Source organism: Penicillium psychrofluorescens (genome assembly GCF_964197705.1).
Source record: "Penicillium psychrofluorescens genome assembly, chromosome: 1".
Classification (NCBI taxonomy): Eukaryota; Fungi; Ascomycota; class Eurotiomycetes; order Eurotiales; family Aspergillaceae; genus Penicillium; species Penicillium psychrofluorescens.
In genome coordinates this window covers 130,929-148,482 of record NC_133439.1, presented here as the reverse complement: position 1 = coordinate 148,482, position 17,554 = coordinate 130,929, and the positions used below count along the sequence as shown (strand labels likewise).

The following is a 17,554-nucleotide window of genomic DNA, read 5'->3' as shown; positions in this document are numbered from 1 at the left end:
AAGACCATTTTCCAAACCCTCCTAAAATGAACTTGCGGCGCTGTTTTCTGGCCTCCACGTGGCACCTTTTACAGTCTGCGACCTCGCTCATACGCCTTAATGCTGCGCGCGTGACAGCTTCACCATCAATGGCTTTCTTTCCCAGATGTTATATGACCTTTGGCTGTCCCAGCCAGCCGAGCCCTCGTCCATAGCCATGTCAAAGGTCCATAGCATCTTCGCCGCGATGAGGCGCATTTCCGCATAGGCGAGGCTGTGGAGGAGCAAAAATTAGCCGTGCCGGAATAATTACTTCAAATCAAGCACTTACTTTCTCCCAAGACAATTGCGGGGCCCAAGCGAGAAGGCCTGGAGTGCGCCCCGATTGTCTGATTCGAAACGCTTGTCTCTGCTCTCCAACCAGCGCTCGGGAATGAATGAGTCTGGTTCGGCGAAAAGGGATTCGGCATGATAAGTAGAAAAATGAGCACCCGAAACAGAGATCTATTCAAGTTAGGCCACATCACAATTACAGATGACAAGGGAGACGTACGCCTTCTGGGACAAATTCTCCGTCTATCAAAGCGCCGCCCTTTGGCACTACCCGAGGGATTATAGAAGGAACAGGCGGATAAACCCGCAGACTTTCTTCAAGAGCCGCAACAAGGTAAGTCAATTGACTTACGCTTTGAAAATTAATCTCATGGATAGATTTGAACGTTCCCCGGATCTCGTGCAAGAGCTTTTGATGAGCCCTGGGGTTCGTCAGGGTATAGTAAGTGAAACCGGAAAGTAGACTAGCGGTAGTTTCACTCCCAGCAAGGATCAAAAGCGCCGCGTTTGATTCCATTTCCACCGTTGTCAAAGACCGTTCATCATTATATCGCATTATGTATGTCCAGAAATCTGGTCGATCGGTCTTGACTTCCAGTCGACGATGGACCTTTTCTGTGCACAAGGCAAAATGCTCTTGTCGCATTTTCGTGAGCCTTTTGGGTAGAAATTGTCTCACAATAGGTGCCAGAATAGGATAAATTGCCAGAGGTCGTTGGAGTGCTAGGACCTTGGTGCTCACAAAGACCATTTTGACCCATGGATGGTATTGACTTTCTCGCAAGCACCCGAAAGGTTCACCAAAGGCCAAGTCCCCAATAATGTCAAATGTGGTGAAGTTATACCAGCGAGTCATATCAACAGTTCCCCGAGAGGCCGAGACTTCTCCCTGCAGTCGCTCCACCAGCGTATCGACATAGCTTTGAACCAGGTCCTCCTGGTCCCTCAAGGCCCTTTCGGAAAATGCATGCGAAAGAAGTCTCCTTGTTCGCGAGTGGTCTGTGTCATTGGCATTGAGAATGTTTGGTCCTCGTGGCCCCTGAAGATAAAACTCTGGGTCCTTGACGAACGACCCAGCTCCGGACTTGCGGTGGCTGTAGATATCTCTCCATGCTTGCGGACTCCGGTAGACGAGCATTTTGGGGCCTGTGCGAACGATGTCTCCATACTTATCATGCAGCTCTTTGAGCTTCCAGTGATATTGCCCTGTCGTTGTCCAATACAGGTTCGGGAGGTTGGTGACTGCGGCGATTCTTGGCCCTGGGAATTTCGACAGCGGGCTCCAGTAGAGGTTGTAGACTACAACCCAGAGCGGATATGCCAGCAGCTTGGGACACCATTGTCAGCGGGTGAGGGCAGAACAGATCATAACTGCAAAGCACTTACAACAATAGCCGCGAGAGGGACGACGGGTATCGCGTCAAGAGGCGCCATGGTGAGTTTGAACAGTCACGATCGTTGGAAAACAATGCGAACTTCGTGTGCAGCGGTGGTACCAAATTTCTGAGACTCGCTAAATACCTCGTATCGCTTTAAATCAAAATAATCAGCCCGATGTGATTTGGGGCGTTAGTGTGCGGAGTCTTCCGTGAAATCACCACATAAGCAATTGGGGCCGTCTATTTTAGTGTGAACTTGGCGCCTTGTGATTTGGCAACGAGGCATAGCGACTCGTCGACCCCGCAGCCATACATGTAGTGAGTGCAGCTGGGAAAATGATATTTTCTCGAGCGCATGTGATTCTTTTTTGGCCTTACAGACCAGCTATGGGCCTGGTTGATAGCTGGGACGATATGATCTTGTTATGGTTGTAAAACCTCATGTTAATCAAAACTGTCGTCAGAAGTGCGAAATTATGTACATAAACTGCAGAGTGAAGTACGTATATTTTTGCAAGAACAATATGGAATTCTAATGTCTCTTTAATCCTATGACGTATGAGGGATTATTTGGTCTCAAAACAATCAGCGTATGTTCATCAATCAGTACGTCAACTAACCGATTGTTCAGGTCATTAAATACGAAGATGTGGATTGACTTTACCTTGATTGAAGACCTAGAAGGAAATTGTTTAAGGAGAATGGGTGACCCACGGGTTTACGGGTTCTTGTCGGGTAACCCGCCGGTTTCTCATCATATATGTAGGTTATAAGCTAATAAGCATAGCTTCTATCGGGCCTCTGTTGACACATCATCTTTTTCACTGAATTCTCACGTTGGTCCACCAGTTTTGAATTTCCTTCGCTATAATCTAACTTTCCTACTGTACATGATGCTATCCACTAGAGCTGCTATATATCTTCCATTGAAACAGTAAGTCACCCTGGACTTTCCCCTTCGCCCATTGCGTACCCTAACAGTTTCAAAGGCCCTATAGCCCGATTTGGGCATATCGGACTACCAAGCCATTCTCAATATCCTTTCGAATGAGCTCATCTCCGTCAGCTGTTGCCACTACCGAGAGCGATGCAGCGGAAGCTCAAAAAATTATAAGATTGTACAAGACGCTAGCAATTTCGCAGAGACCGAAGCCCAACGCCGGGAGTTCGATCAGGCCAAAACCTCGAAGTCACTAGATCTCCATTTCCGAAGTGGAAGTACGGAGATGGTATCCCCGATAACGGGGCCAGCTTGGCTCAAAAACGCCATGAGATCGATCCTTATGCCCCAGACCGGCCTATGATCAATAATTATCGCCTTCTCATCTCGGGGATCGTTCCCCGACCGGTTGGCTTTCTAAGCACTGTCAATTCCCAAGGGAAAAAGAATCTTTCGCCTTTCAGCTACTTTCAGGTTATCGATCATGACCCACCAATGTTTATTGTCGCGTTCTCTTCGCGGCCCGAACGCGTGAAGGATACTTTTCGGAATCTAAAAGAGACTGGGGAATGTGTAATCAACGCGGTGTCCGAGAACATGATCGAGGCTGTGAATGCGACCTCGATTGATGCGCCTTACGGTGTGTCAGAGTGGGATGTCTCTGGTCTTCATGAATTACCTTCTACCACGGTGAACCCAGCGCGTGTCGCAGAGTCAGTCTTCAACATTGAGGGCAAAGTGATCGACATCAAAGAATTCAGCGACCATCAACAGCCCGGAATGAGCATTGCGGCGAATGTTTTCATCAAGGCTACCAGGTTCTGGGTGAAAGAGGGTAGGGCCGATCCAGATTATAGCCACATCGATCTGGACAAATTGGGCTCGTCGGCCAGTTAGGCGGACTTTCGTACGGGCGCATTGTGTCAATATTTGAGAGACCGCGCAGAAAATGGGATGACGAAGTTCCAAAGAGCGAACTGCTGGCGAAGTTGGCCGTAGCCAACTCTAAATAGATCCAATGTCTTGCACTGTACCACCCTGTATACAATTGTTTCTCGTCGCAGTTCTAAGACATAGATTTTACACATTCTAGGTGTTTATATTACTTTTTCGCGTTTAAAGGCTAATCTTGCGAAATGAATGAAGGATTCTCCGATTTGCCATTAACTTCTTGGGTTTTGGGTCCTAGCATTCATCATGTCAGAGTGCATGAGGTAAGTCGGCGATATATCCTTCAGTGAATATGAAATAATATGAAATCGGCTATTCCCACAGAAGAACCATTCACGATATTGTCGCCACTTGGTCTATGAATATCTGACAGAAAACACAGGTAGAGAACCAAAGGAAGAGGAATACCAGCCAGAAGTATGTAGCGTAGTGAACACGCTCAGTACAATCCAACTGGCTGATTCATTTCGCCTACTTTGGCCTGTTACGACCATGGGTGGTGATCACTTTATCAGCATCGAGAGCGCCCTCCGACATCTGGACCGTCCTACCTACACGGATGTCAGGAATACCTTCTCTATGTATACATAATTTTCTACTATAAAGCCAGCCTCTCACCCGATACTGTAGGCCTCGTGTCTTGTGCATGCAAACCGTGACCAGCTTGATGAGCGGTGCCCAAGGCGACCGTGCCTGGCACATGATATGGGTTCTGTAGATTGCAGGAACTCTTGTCGGAATGCCAGCATGGTGGATCCATGGATAAAACTTTGTACAGCACTAAAGTGCTTTTGATTGTGCGCTCATTTCGCTGACTATACGTTCTGTATTATAAAAGGGATAGCTAGATTATACTCAGAATGCCAGAGTTCTTCTATCTTGCGATTTTCGACCACATTTGGAAATTACTAGTATAATTCGTGGGTCACATGCATCACCCTAATTTTTCCAAAAAACAAGCCTAAACCTCCCTAAACCTCCCTAAATCCCTAAGCCTAAACACCTAAATTGGTGGGAAATAGGAGTACAAGAGGAGGCAGGTATTGATAAGCAGGGTACGCTTAGCGAATTCCTGGGTACTCTCAGCTGGGACCCCAAACATCTTGTGGCAACAAAAGGGCTCTCTATGCCTTATTAATTGGGCATCTACCGGCTACTATCCAACTTCAGAGGGAAAAGACGACAACTACGATGAAAGCTCTCCCAGATTAAGAAATGGCATGAGAAGAGCCTATTATAAGTGCTGGGAACAATGTCCAAAAACATCTTTTATTACGTCCCTAACACGGATTAACTATGGAAGAGATTGACAGTGTTGGAAAAAAGGGCCAATTACCTCTAATTCATCCATGCAGTTAGTCACTTCTCTTACTGTCTCTGTTTTTCCCATTTTACGATTAAAACATTGTGTCTGCGACCTGTGACTATGTTCGCACAGGCTTTTGCTCGTTTGTTGCCTTAGTATACAAATATTGGTTAGACTGCTCGTTTACTATCTGCCCACAGACGTCGTCATGGAAATGCCGTCATGGAAAGCCCAAATTCCGTGCTGAAGGCAAGAAATAATTTGCCAAACTATCAGCAACGAGCCAAACTCCAACTAGAATACCATATCAACAGCGCACCCTAAGGGCTAACCAGACAAATACACAGTTCACTTTCAAAAGAACATTGAGAGCTACTTGTCATAAGACCAGATACAACTTCTCACTTAGGCGGTGGTGGTGGCGCGCCTGGTTTCTTCACCCCAGTTGTATCGTAGGCTCCCCGCTTGATTTTAACTAATGATTCGCAATAGAAGTTAGGCTACAGTATAAGTCTGGACATTGAAAATACTCACACAATAAATGTTCCCATTCAGCCATGTCGGAGAATTTAAAAGTAGCGCAAAATGAAATGTAGTGGTGTGTGTATGGTCCTCAGAGACGATTTATGAGGAAAACGAAGGCGAATCGAATAGAGTTGCGCTCTAGACCTTTATAACAAAGAGTTCAAAGGGTGGTTATGCTAACAGCATTGCGAACGTCTGATTTCAGAATTTTCAAGGACGCTAGTTTGCAACCCCCTAGTCTAGGTACGTAGCTCTTAGTGGATCTTAATCCTGTCTATCGCACGGATAGCAGTAGGTATGCGTAGCGTGCAGGGGTTCCATGACTCTGTCAGAATAAGGGATTTAGAAGGACTACTCCCGTAACCTCTGTATGAACTATTCCTTTTTCGTCGATTTTTCTGACAGAATCAGAGAAAGCCACTAAATAGGAATAGTGAACTTCTGACTCCTGCATGAACTACTCCCAATCAGTGAAATTCCCTTAATGTTCACTTGGACATTTGGGAAATGTGCTCGGCACAGGCACCTAGATGGGCCCTAGATTCACGGATGGCTGGCCAGGCCATGTCCATACGACCTCCTAGGACCCAGACGCTGGTTCGAGCTTAGGGCTCTGATCCAAAAGAGCATATGGTGCCGCCCAAGTTTCGTGTTATTTCCTTTCCCTAATATTTCTCAACAACATCTTTTTTTTACTTCCTAGACGAGAAAGAATTGTGAAATTGGGTACGTAAAGTATATGCAATACACGCGCCTTGATACTTTCTTGCTGATTCTTAAGAAGGGGGAGAAATCCAGCATAAATTTTCAGTACAACCAGTCGCTACTAGAAGACAGCCCCAAGGAATCTTCATCAGGATCTTTCAGAAACTCTCCACTGTTGATAGGAAATAAGGATGCTGAAAGTCTTGAAAACAGATCAGAAGATTCATTTGCTTCATTTTTATGCTGGCTGTGCGATAAATATCAGAAACAGATCTGCTAGAATGAATGTCGCTGAGATGAAGCTGAGGCAAGAACTATTGAACATGATCGGAAGCTTTGTTGGGGGAGACAATGCGTCGCTTTGTGTCGAGAGGAGCAAATTACTAGGGCGGTGTGGAGCGCAAGGCGCAAGGCGCATGGACAGTGGACTCTGGTCTTTTGGTCCTTTTCGCGTGCCGTAGCATAAGGGCGGGATCTCTTCCCCTCACGAAAGCACTTTTGTCTTGTCTTTACCTTAACGTCAGGATGTTTTCCAAGGACTGCCTTCCTCTCATTGACTTGGCTATAAAACAGAACTCAACTTTGAGGCATGCACTTCTTAAATATGGTGCTTTTCGCTTACGGGCCCCTGAAGTTAAGAAAGCCTTTGCTCAAGGGGTATTGCATAATGTAGGCCATTTCGTTCTTATGTGCGAGTACTTTGAGTTCAAATTCACATCTTCGAGGCGTGGGACTTTTTTCGGCTTTCAAACGAAACGAAACACAGAACGAAGGGATACTCAGCTTTTGGCACGGAGCTTGTTCGTGGAGACACCGTGATACCTAAGGAGAGCGTCTATTTTTTTCGGAAGCATGACGAGCAGGAAGGTCTCATCTCTCCCCCTTCAGATCTTTATCGTACCATAACAGCATTGCACGATGTAGGTAACATCTGCTCCTCCTTCCCTAATTCGCAAAGCTAATCAATTCTCGTAAAGGAGTGGAAGCATTTGCGAGTCGAGCTTTTGGACATGTTATCTTATGAAATCCTCAACTCCGATATGCCCTTAAGGGGGACACCTATTCTTGACTATGAGTCGTTAGGTCTACACTACTATGACTCTCAAAAATTGACAGCTGAGAGGAGCGATTATAGTCCCCCGCATATGGATGCCGGCACACTAACGATATTGGTTCGGGACGATAGAGACTTCGACGGCTTAGAAGTCGCCGACTTCGGATCTACGAAGAAGCTGGATAGCGAGGGAATAGGTCAGGAGGCATCTTTCTTGCGCGTTCCTGCCGCTCCGGATGAAATTGTTGTATTCGCAGGAACTCGATTGCAACGCCTCTTTGGGAGAAGCAAGGCCCGAGCTTGCGTACACCGAGTTCGCAGTCCTTCCCAATCAAGTGACCAGCCTAGACTAAGCCTCGCAATTTTCTGTGCTCCTCCTGCCGATTAGGTAGGCATCCATTGCTTCAACTAGACATCATAGATAAGAGAAATCTATCCTAAGAGCAAGATCTGCGCCCGAAAGACATCTGGAATCTTATTTGAACAACAGAGGATAAATTTTCAATTATTCTCTGCCTTGTGCCTCTCAAAAGCCTTAGATTGAACCCAATTTGCGATCTCACGCCTTCTTTTTGGAAGCCAGTCGGTAGTAATCGTTGGTATCCAATAACTGTCTTTCTCAGAACGGAAAACGAAATTTGCCTGCTCAAGGGCCTCAAGAGCTATATGAAGATACGCACAGCCAATGGAAATTGGCTGGAAGCGAATGTAAATCCTTTGTCACGAAATGCGGGATATCTTTTTGCCAAAGTTTTGACCTCATCCCATTCCTTAATTGCCTGGGCGAAAGATCGTTCAAGATGATGAATACGTGCAGACGCGGTGAGTGTGCGGATATGAAGCAGCTGATCGCTGATATCTCCGCCTGTCATTTCGCTAAAGCAGGCTTTTAGCTGACAAACTTTTGAGCGGGCGTCCGCGAAAGATGATCGCGACATCCTGGCTATATCAACGTCCAGTGATGAAACTAGGAGCCGCCTCTGTGCCTTCGCTAGTCTATCGCAAAAAGACAATCTCTCGAGTTCTATCTTTACCAGATATTCTGCCTTATCAATTTCCTCCGTAGCACATCGGACATCAACAAGGGCGCTAATAATCTGGTACCGATTGGGTTCACTAGAAAGAATAGGGTAGCGGTAGCAATCCTTAAGTTATGCCTTTGATAGCTTCAGTCGTCCAAGTGATCGCTCAATTTCCGATGCTACAAGCGAATAGCTGATCACGACCTTGCGCTCCATCAAGGATGGCTCTGAGGGCATGTTCCATCTTTCCATATAGTTATGAGCCTCTTCAAATTTCTCCTGAAGACAGAGATTTCTGAGTTGAGACACAAATAAACGCAGATACCATGCATTGGCCCTTCTATCAGCATGACAGAGCACCATTGGATTAGATACGTAGTCATCGATGATAGCATATGAAGCAATGTAGTCCGCATTCAAACGTGCCGTTACGCTCTGTCAGTGAGCAATCGCTGCCTCTAAGTATTGTGGCAAACGTTCATCCCCATTCAACAACTGTCGGGCTTCTAGTAGATCTCGTTGACAATAATCTTTCCCCAGCCCAGCCTTTGCAACAAGGCATTCGAAAATTGCTTCTTTGACATCGAAAGGGAGTTCAACAGCTTCAGTTTGAGCAAGTGCGTGGGTGAAACAAGGTATCAAAGACCGCCCCTCTGAAACGAACCTAAGGTAGAGCAAATAGTAAGTACTATAGCCATGAAAAAGACGAGGAAAAAAACACGATGTCTCCGGAATATATACTATATATGGATCTAAAAACACAGGAAACCAAAAATCAATGAGATAAAGACTTACTGTGGCTCCCAAAATCTGTCACGCGGAAAAACAAGGCATATAAGCCGGAGTATTGACAGGGCAAGTCTCTGATCGTTAGCTACCCAATGCGTCCATTGCTCTTTCAATGGGCATCTGATAGAGTAGTATATCTCTTTGGATGTATTTTGAAGCGCTTCCGTTTAGATGTAAGAACCCAATTCACTCGTCAGAAGAGAAAATTTTGGCGGCGAGAGGATATCTTGAAGCTGTAAGTCTAATCCAGCTTCAGAAGGGATGAGAATGCCAATTTCTCCATGATTTGTCTACCGTTTTTGTTCCCTTTGAAATCTTTGAAAAAGTTCACTAGGGATTTTGTGACCGCCAAGGCCAGCCATGAGAGAAAGCAGCTGGACAGCATCCGAGGATAATTCCGACATTGTGACCGGATTATGTCTGGGCTCGGTCGAAGGGCTGGTGGATGTGATCATAGCACTTTCGTGAGAATCATTTTCGTCAAAGCCATTCTCTGATTCTGAAAATGGCAGAGGCCTTTTTCGCTTCATTCTTATATGCCGGGAATCTATTTGAGATGAGTTATCTTGGAAGGCAAAGCATCATGGTCCTAGAGCAGGGGGTTCTCACCAGTCGTTATATCATCGGCCTCTGTTCCAGAAGCAACGTTGGAACTGGAATATGTCGGAGAGCTGGAGGAGCTTCTGAGGGCACTTTTGTGAAAGTTATCTCCGTTCAGATTATTCTCTGACTCTAAATGTGAAGGCGTTGAGCCAGGTTGAGGGTCTTCTGAGATTAGCAACTTCGAGGGTCAGAGCTTCCATGGTGATCAAGCAAGAAGCACTCACCAGAAATAAGTTTCTTAGCTTCTGTTTCGAGAGCTTCACAGTAGAGCCCGATATGGTTGACAATGATGAACTCGCCATCATATCCATGAAGGTTCTACAGTCGTACGTACTGAACTTGAGTAAGATTTTCCGGCTTTCGTATTTTTTCATTGCTGAGTTCTCCTCTGTATCCAGGAAAAAATTGTCTCATTGGTCGAATAGCATCTGACATATATGAGGACGGGAAACCAGAAAGCGTGCAGTTAACAATAAGTTCATTAATGTTTGAACCTATGAGAAAAGGATGCGATGTTAAAGGGTTCTGCTAAGAGGGGGCTTTGGACTTGTCAACCATGTTGTTTGGGTATAGCAGGAAGCATGGTTTCAGTTTTCACTCCAAGCAAATCTGATTGGGATCGTACTATTTTAATTTGCAGGTTCAATCAAAGATTTCAGGACTTCTTTACTTAGCTCGCAGAGCTTTTCATATGAACCAGTAAACTATTTGGTTGGTGTTAGCAGTGAGCATTTGCTGCAAATGTGAAGATTCACCTTCTCAAAATAAGACATTGAATTTCTCAAATCATCTTCGAAATGCCCCACAGATATTTTCCAAGTATATAATCCTTTATTCTCTTTCATGGTTATTTTTTCTGGATCTGCCACGAAAACGGCGTGATTTGACTTTTGGATCTATTCAGACGCATAAGCAAACATGATCCGACTTACTAAGGAAGTCTCCAAAAACCTTTCTTTCAAATTCATCGAGTTGCTCCCTGTCCTTTGGAAACCCAGAGATCAGGATCCATTTGTTTTTCGCTCGAAGCCTCTCAATGTCCGTTTCAAGTAATCCTGTCAATAAGCTGACTGGGACGCTGAGTTGCTCATCGAGACAGAGTTGTATGATTTTGGAATGAGGATAGCTTCGATCTTTAGCTTTTTATGTAGAATCTTGTCTAGAGAGATATGAGGTAGCTCAAGTGTCTCTAAAAGATATGCCGAAACTCTGTCACTGGTTTCGGAATCCCCTATTCTCCTTAGCAGAAAAAACCTAAAGAGAAGGAAATCTGGGAAACAAACCAAGGATTAAGACGATTGGAAGCCGCTGTTTCCGCTTCGCAATATAAGCGTTTCTCTCTCTTTGGTATGACTCCACCCATCGTCTCCCTTCCTGAGAATGGACTTTGGCCACTTGGCCCTAGAATTCGTCTAGGTTTTTCTCGCCATACGTCCTCTGTTCATACTCATGTGCCTGCATAAGACACTCAAACTTGTCCATCTCCCGTATCCATCGGGCTTCTGGTGTTTGGCCTTCCTCGTGTTCTTCCCACAAGGATATCATCTCAGCTACCTTTTTCGGACTATAGGACTATAGTAAGCTTGCGAGGTATTGGACCCCATTCTGCTCCATTTTATATTTCGTGTCTGATTTTTATTAGCCTTTTTTAAAACATGGGGCTTTTTTGTTAGCTCTACCTTTGGGAAATCCAGCATAGGTAGGAATATCTCCAATCACTGACTCTCCTAGGTCATGGAATAGACCCATTTTCATGCATTTGAATATTTCCAAATTCAGGTCATCCTAAAATTATTAGTTGGATTCACACAGCGTCGAGCAAGTGATTTACCGGAGCGAGAAGTCCTAGCATTGCCACTCGGAAACTATGTGCTGCCACACTCTCGACGTGCTGCATTGTCCTAAGCCATCCTGTTCGCGGCATATGCTTGAGCTTCTCTATTTCGTGGAGAAAGGGTAACGGGGTTGACTCCATAATGCAGTGTTATGAGATTTGAGTGTGCGGGAGACACCAGTAAAGCCAACCCTCGCTTCCCAAGGCGGGTTACTATTGTCACGCTAAAAGTCGCAGATTTGTACATACCCCTATCAACTATGTGGGCCCTGTGCTTGAGTTGGCTGATTAAACAAACCTAATCCCTGTTAAATTCTTGGGGGGAAATACCAAATTACTTAGGTATTTCTGAGTCGTCTTGGATGACCTGTCTGTTGTTTCCACTATATTCAATGGAATCGTGCAATTTATCAAAAAGTAGGCATTCAAGTTCAACGTAGCCTGTCTCTTGGGCTACGTGCATGTCAAATCCCATAAGGCAAGAAGAGCTTCATGACAAGAAGACTTGAAAAAGTTCGGTATTTGAATTTTCCGAAGTCCCACCTTGCTTATATAAAGACAAAAGCCCCCAGCCTCTTTTAAGGTTTTTGAGCTCACCCTATAATCTCAATCTGTTTCTCAGCCCCTCTCATTCTGCAATGAAAGTTATTCAATGTCTTGAAGATTTCGGAGGCCCTAACGATCCAGTCGCTTTTCAGTGCACCCATATCTTCTACGAAAACGAAGGTCAATTCTACCGAGGCCTATCGAAGGAACGGCACATCTCGAAAGACGATTTTGTCCTCAGCGACTTCTACCAGACAGATTCAATTCCGACGAACAACTTCTATCCAGAATACCACCAGAAATTCACGCGTGCTTATGGCAATTGCAATGGCAACTGGTATCTTAAACGGCCACAGCTGTCGAAGTATGATCCCAACTATCCGGACGAGATTAAGGATCAAGTACTCCATGAAGTCCAAATTTGCGAATTCCTCACGAAACACCCTCATCCCAATATTGCTCAGTACCACGGATGCGATGTCCACAATGGCTTCATTACAGGCATTTATTTTACGAAGTATAGCCTGACCCTGATGGAAAGAGTCAATCCCAAAAAACTTAGCAAACTGCTTTTCGCGCTAGATAGGAAAACGGGCGGTCTATCAATCCATGAGCAGCTCTGGCTGGACCAGGTGGAGCGAGCTCTTCGGCACCTCCATTCTCTAGGAATTGCTCATAATGATATCAACCCCACAAATATCATGGTTGAGGGAGACAAAGCAGTGATCATTGATTTTGATTCCTGTCGTTTCTATGAGACTGATGTTGGTTTGGTTAAGAGTACATACCAGTGGCATGATGAGAAAGTCACAACTGCGCGACCACTCAATGACTTGGATGCTTTGGAGGAAATACGACTGTGGCTCTCCGGCGACGTTGATAGATTTAAATTTGATGCTTAAAGTCTCCCGAAAGTAGAAACTAGCTGACTTGAAAGATGGACTGCTACGTACAAAGAGAACCCCTCATGTCCTTCCAAGCGAGTAGCTCACTTCAGGAAGAAAATGATGTACATATTATTGTTCTGGTTAGGTAAACGAATGAATTTTTGATCTGATCCTATATATCGTCATATGTTCTGAGACATGACATAGCTCAGATCTGTCACAAAAGCAAAGAGAAACTTCTGTAACGAAATTCCAGACAACTTGATCATTTGAGGATCTGTGTAACAATGTAAGGCTAACTTTCCACATCCTGTAAACCTGTTGTAAGAATACATACTTCTGGTTTGAGCTGCTTCAAAATTAACTCCGCTCATTTAGACGGCTCATAATAGATCGATTGCTCGCAGTCTTTTGATCCGCAGTCCCATTCCTTGAATCTTTTCCCACCAACTGTCTTGTAAAAGCAGTTGTTGACCAGATCACTAGAGTTCATGTTGTTGGAAGCTATTTTTGACTATGACTAGTTGTTGTGTGTTCAAAATTGAAAGATAGATCTGAGGCTTTGATATCCTTAGGGTTAGAGAGATCAGACCACAGGAGAAATCTGCGTTTTATAGAAAATATGAAAATCGGATCTGAACTCAAGTTATCTTGTCCTGCTCTAAAAGTCGCAGATTTGGCGGCACCCCCGCCAATCCTGAGTCAGCCCTAAAACAGCTCAATGAACAGTTGTGACGATCCTAGGACAACTTTCGTGCTCATTTTCTCCAGGGACGATCTCGTCATTCAGAGAAATGAGGAAGACCAATCACTTAATCATGGATCAGGTAACATCTCCGTATATGCAAATATGTGCGGCTGCATGAGACCATCAAACCGCTGTAACGTAATTCCCAAGCGACCCGCTCACCCAAGCGACCCGATCACCCCAAAATACATAGTAAATGCGATATACTAGATCAACCACTGTGACTTATTTTTGCCCATTTATTGGTATGCTATTGTTTCTTACTATAAAAGATATCATATATTAACGTTAAGGTAGGTGACTAGTTATTTTGTTGCATTACCGAAAAATACATAGCCATGAGTGCTATAACTATTGGAGCGGGAAGCGTTGCACAGGGGCGCGCCAGGTCGAAGCTGGCAGACCGACGGGAGACCTAGGGGATTCGGCTCTCCACTGAATCGAATACCGCGACCGAATAGAATAATGAAGCAATCGAACTCCTGATTGTAATCGAATAATGAGTGTGTTGTACGTGGTAGAAAATCTAGACTACAGGAATTCTCCCCCGATCATACTGATGCCTCGCCTGTAAGGCCTATATCGTCACGTGGGCACTGGGCGCCAGCCCGGCTGCAATAGTTAGGTTCTAAGAAGTGGCAAGTCGTGCCCGTCAGATCGAGAATTTGTTCTCCTTTTTATAAACGTATTGCATGAAATCACGATCGATTGTTTTCCTAGTGACTTACAGCACAAAGTAAACACGTACTGTTAAAGTGCGTACCGGCCCACACCTGGACATAGTCAAGAAGTCAAACCCTCCGCGCCCTTGCCCATCCATGTCACTGCTGCCAGCATCCTCGTCTGGCCAAGGAAGAGACGCGTCAGCATAGAATTTTGTCAACTGTGGAAATTACCGTTTAGAGCTGAAATTTTGCCTTTGACACTTTTTGGTCTAGCGGTATATTTGCCCAAATATTGGTCGACAGAATTACCTGTCCATGATCCAAAACATCATGGATGACTAAGCTAAATAAAACGGCAGATTTATCTTTTGGCCTTCCTTTTCCTATCCTCTAACTGTCTGAGAAGTCTAAACGTTTCTCCTCACTCTTTACGCCTCTTCAGTACACCGCCCTAGATGCTCGCCTGTTTTGTCTCCTGATCAAAATGAAGAGAGGCTAGCTGTTCCCAACTACCTACAACCTCTCCTCCTATTTTCCCTCCTTGTTTTCTTCGAGCCTAGGCCATTAGGCAGCCTATTCCTCTACTTTCGTCTATTATTTTTGTCCTATCTCACGGGCTCTGGCAGCAAGCCTTAGTAGCGCTGCGACCAGGACAATCACCAGTATGACGACACTAGGCAGGGGTCAGCGACCTAGCCATTCTTCCGAAACTATCATTGACCTGACGATGGACGACACCCAGGAGAACCATATAGTAAGTATACCCCAACAGAATTATTGGTTTCTACATTCTGGGGCCTCCTCCTGTAGACAGACTCGCGCAGATGTCTGCCAGTGGTCGACTCCTCTACACCGGAGGCCTGTCAAGGTTGTCTTTTTCCAACTTTAGTATCTGCATTTGACATCTTTAAATAATCTCCCATCGCCTGCGTCCTTGTTCGTCACAGCTGACCAACTACCCCAGATTCCACACAAGCTTGGTGATGAGCCATTGGCAAACATCGTTACTCATCCCTTCATTTCTTCCATAATCCCGCAGAAACGCAACGCCAGAGAGAGTCCCAAAGCTACGCGTACTACACGCACCCGTTCTTCATCTCGGGCTCGCAGCGTGGGTAGCGGTAAGATGAGCGCTGCCGACAGACTTGGCTCCTCTAGCCCTACGACGACGACACAAATCAAGAAGCCTGTTCGCGTAGTGATTCCACGGCCATCTCCTGAGCTCCAGAGGAGGATTGAAGAGACTGAGAAAGACAGCTCTTCATACATTGGGGTTTCGAATAACTTCTTCCCCACGGATCACTTCGAACAGATGGCAGCTCAACGCACCTACCCTCAAGCTAAGCCCAGAGACCCTGCTTCCAAGATTCCTCTTGAAATGAGCCCTGGACCCTGGCCGCTAGCTCAGATTGGGCTAGTCGATGCCACAGAATCCATACGTCGCACACTGAAGTTCAAACTGTCTGTTATCGATGGACCGCAGATCTCATATGATATGGAAGACGTGAAAAACCTCCCCTATCTAGCAACAAACTTCGACTTCATTAACGATTACAAACTCCAAAAAGATGTCAAGACCATTCCATCTGAGTTTGTGGGTGGATGTGGCTGCAGCCCGGCTTGTTTTCTCAAGTGCACCTGTTTAGATAGGACTGAGGAAACCGAGGAGCCCATTGTCCCCTACAGTATTATATATGGCCTACTGACTGCCGAACTTCTCAACCGGGATGCTATGATCTACGAATGCAATCCCAAGTGTGATTGTAGTTCTTCGAAGAGCAAGTGCTGGAACCATATCGTTCAGAAGGGCCGGACCAATCGCCTGGAGATCTTTCATACTGGCAACCATGGTTTTGGTAAGTCCTCTAGTCTGAGTCCCCACTACTCGCATACTGACACTTTCAGGTCTTCGTTCGCCTGATCCTCTTCGCGCTGGACAGTTCATCGCTCGGTATCTAGGCGAAGTCATTACCAAGGAGAAGGCGCGGGTTCGCGAGGTGATTTCCCTGAAGGACCAGTCCTACTTATTTGATCTTGATTGGTACGGCGAATGCCGATACGTGGTGGACGGTCAGAAGTTCGGCTCGGCGACGCGTTTCATGAATCATTCTTGCAACCCTAATTGCAAGATGATCCCCGTCTCCACCGTCCAGGGAGACAACCACCACCTCTATGACCTTGCCTTCTTTGCGCGCCGCGACATTCCTCCGTATACTGAGTTAACTTTTGACTACAACCCTGGAGCTACGCGGAGCGAGAAGATCGATGCTAATACCGTTCCCTGTCTCTGCGGTGAGAGTAATTGTCGGAAGCAGCTCTGGGCGAATCGACGCAAGGGCACGATGTAACGGAGCGTCATTTGGAACCATCCATATCGGATGATTGATTTGATTTACTTTTGTGCTTTTTTGCATATTCTGCGGCTAGCGAGCGACATTGGCCGATTTTACCCATCATGTACAACCAAAGAGGTTGCATTGCATTGCCGTTATTTTTTTTTTTCAAGAGAGGAAGGTCTTCTTTGCCTTGAAAAGGCGTTTTTTCCACTCCTGTCTATCAAAGGAATGGCCGTTAAGGGAATGAATACGCTCGAGTCTCAGCAGATTAAATTGGGAAATTCTAGATTGTCTAGAATCAAGCTCGCGATCGGTAAATTGGGTGGCAAAATCATCGCGACCTAAGATTATAGCAAGAAAACGCTCACTCTGATCTTTACTTTATCATTAGTATGCTTAAAATTGGTTAAAGAAATGGATTGGATATGGTTGATATATGGCTGTATCCAATTGGAGAGCTGAATTGTCGAACCGCCCAAAGCATACCACATAGTTGGCTCTACGAGATCTGAACGCCACTGTTGATGTCTCTCGCCTCTGCCATAAAAAATCTTTACAGAAATAACTCGCAGCCGTATTTATCGATTAAGTGGGCGAGGTCGACGCACATCTCGAAAGCTTGCTTGTCTCTAAATCTCATGGTCGAAGTCATTTCCATGTGCCTCTGTCTACCCCAGTCATTTTATGCGTGATTTCATTTTGGTCGTGATAATCAGAGCGTAAATCAGGTTAATTAAAATACAAAATCCTGCCCTGGTGGCCATGCGATATGCATATCCAAAATAACCAATAATACCTACTTCTGGATATGAATGCATGGATTATTGTTTATTCCCTAGATCAAAGATATTCATCCCCCCCTCCATCTTCTGCCCACATCCTATGGTATTTTCTAAGATACCCTAAACTCCAGTCCCATAAATACAACAGCTGCCTCTAGACCCAAATATGC

The 17,554-nt window shown here is 45.3% G+C and overlaps 4 protein-coding genes across 4 annotated transcripts; 3 read left to right on the top strand and 1 right to left on the bottom strand.

Annotated features, from left to right (window-relative positions):
* Positions 1-96: 96 nt before the first annotated feature.
* Positions 97-1,746, bottom strand: PFLUO_LOCUS27 (uncharacterized protein; the record flags this gene model as incomplete). Its single annotated transcript, XM_073779888.1, has 4 exons — positions 97-253; positions 311-483; positions 533-1,639; positions 1,699-1,746. The coding sequence occupies 4 exons, from the start codon at positions 1,744-1,746 to the stop codon at positions 97-99; spliced, it is 1,485 nt and encodes a 494-aa protein (XP_073634126.1).
* Positions 1,747-3,126: 1,380 nt separating this feature from the next.
* Positions 3,127-3,528, top strand: PFLUO_LOCUS26 (uncharacterized protein; the record flags this gene model as incomplete). Its single annotated transcript, XM_073779777.1, has 1 exon — positions 3,127-3,528. One exon carries the CDS (start codon positions 3,127-3,129, stop codon positions 3,526-3,528), a length of 402 nt encoding a protein of 133 aa, XP_073634125.1.
* Positions 3,529-12,058: 8,530 nt separating this feature from the next.
* On the top strand, positions 12,059-12,868 carry PFLUO_LOCUS25 (uncharacterized protein; the record flags this gene model as incomplete). The annotated part of the gene is made up of 1 exon (XM_073779666.1): positions 12,059-12,868. The coding sequence occupies one exon, from the start codon at positions 12,059-12,061 to the stop codon at positions 12,866-12,868; it is 810 nt and encodes a 269-aa protein (XP_073634124.1).
* Positions 12,869-14,930: 2,062 nt separating this feature from the next.
* PFLUO_LOCUS24 (uncharacterized protein) lies at positions 14,931-16,614 on the top strand (the record flags this gene model as incomplete). The annotated part of the gene is made up of 3 exons (XM_073779555.1): positions 14,931-15,020; positions 15,231-16,122; positions 16,172-16,614. 3 exons carry the CDS (start codon positions 14,931-14,933, stop codon positions 16,612-16,614), a joined length of 1,425 nt encoding a protein of 474 aa, XP_073634123.1.
* Positions 16,615-17,554: the final 940 nt, after the last annotated feature.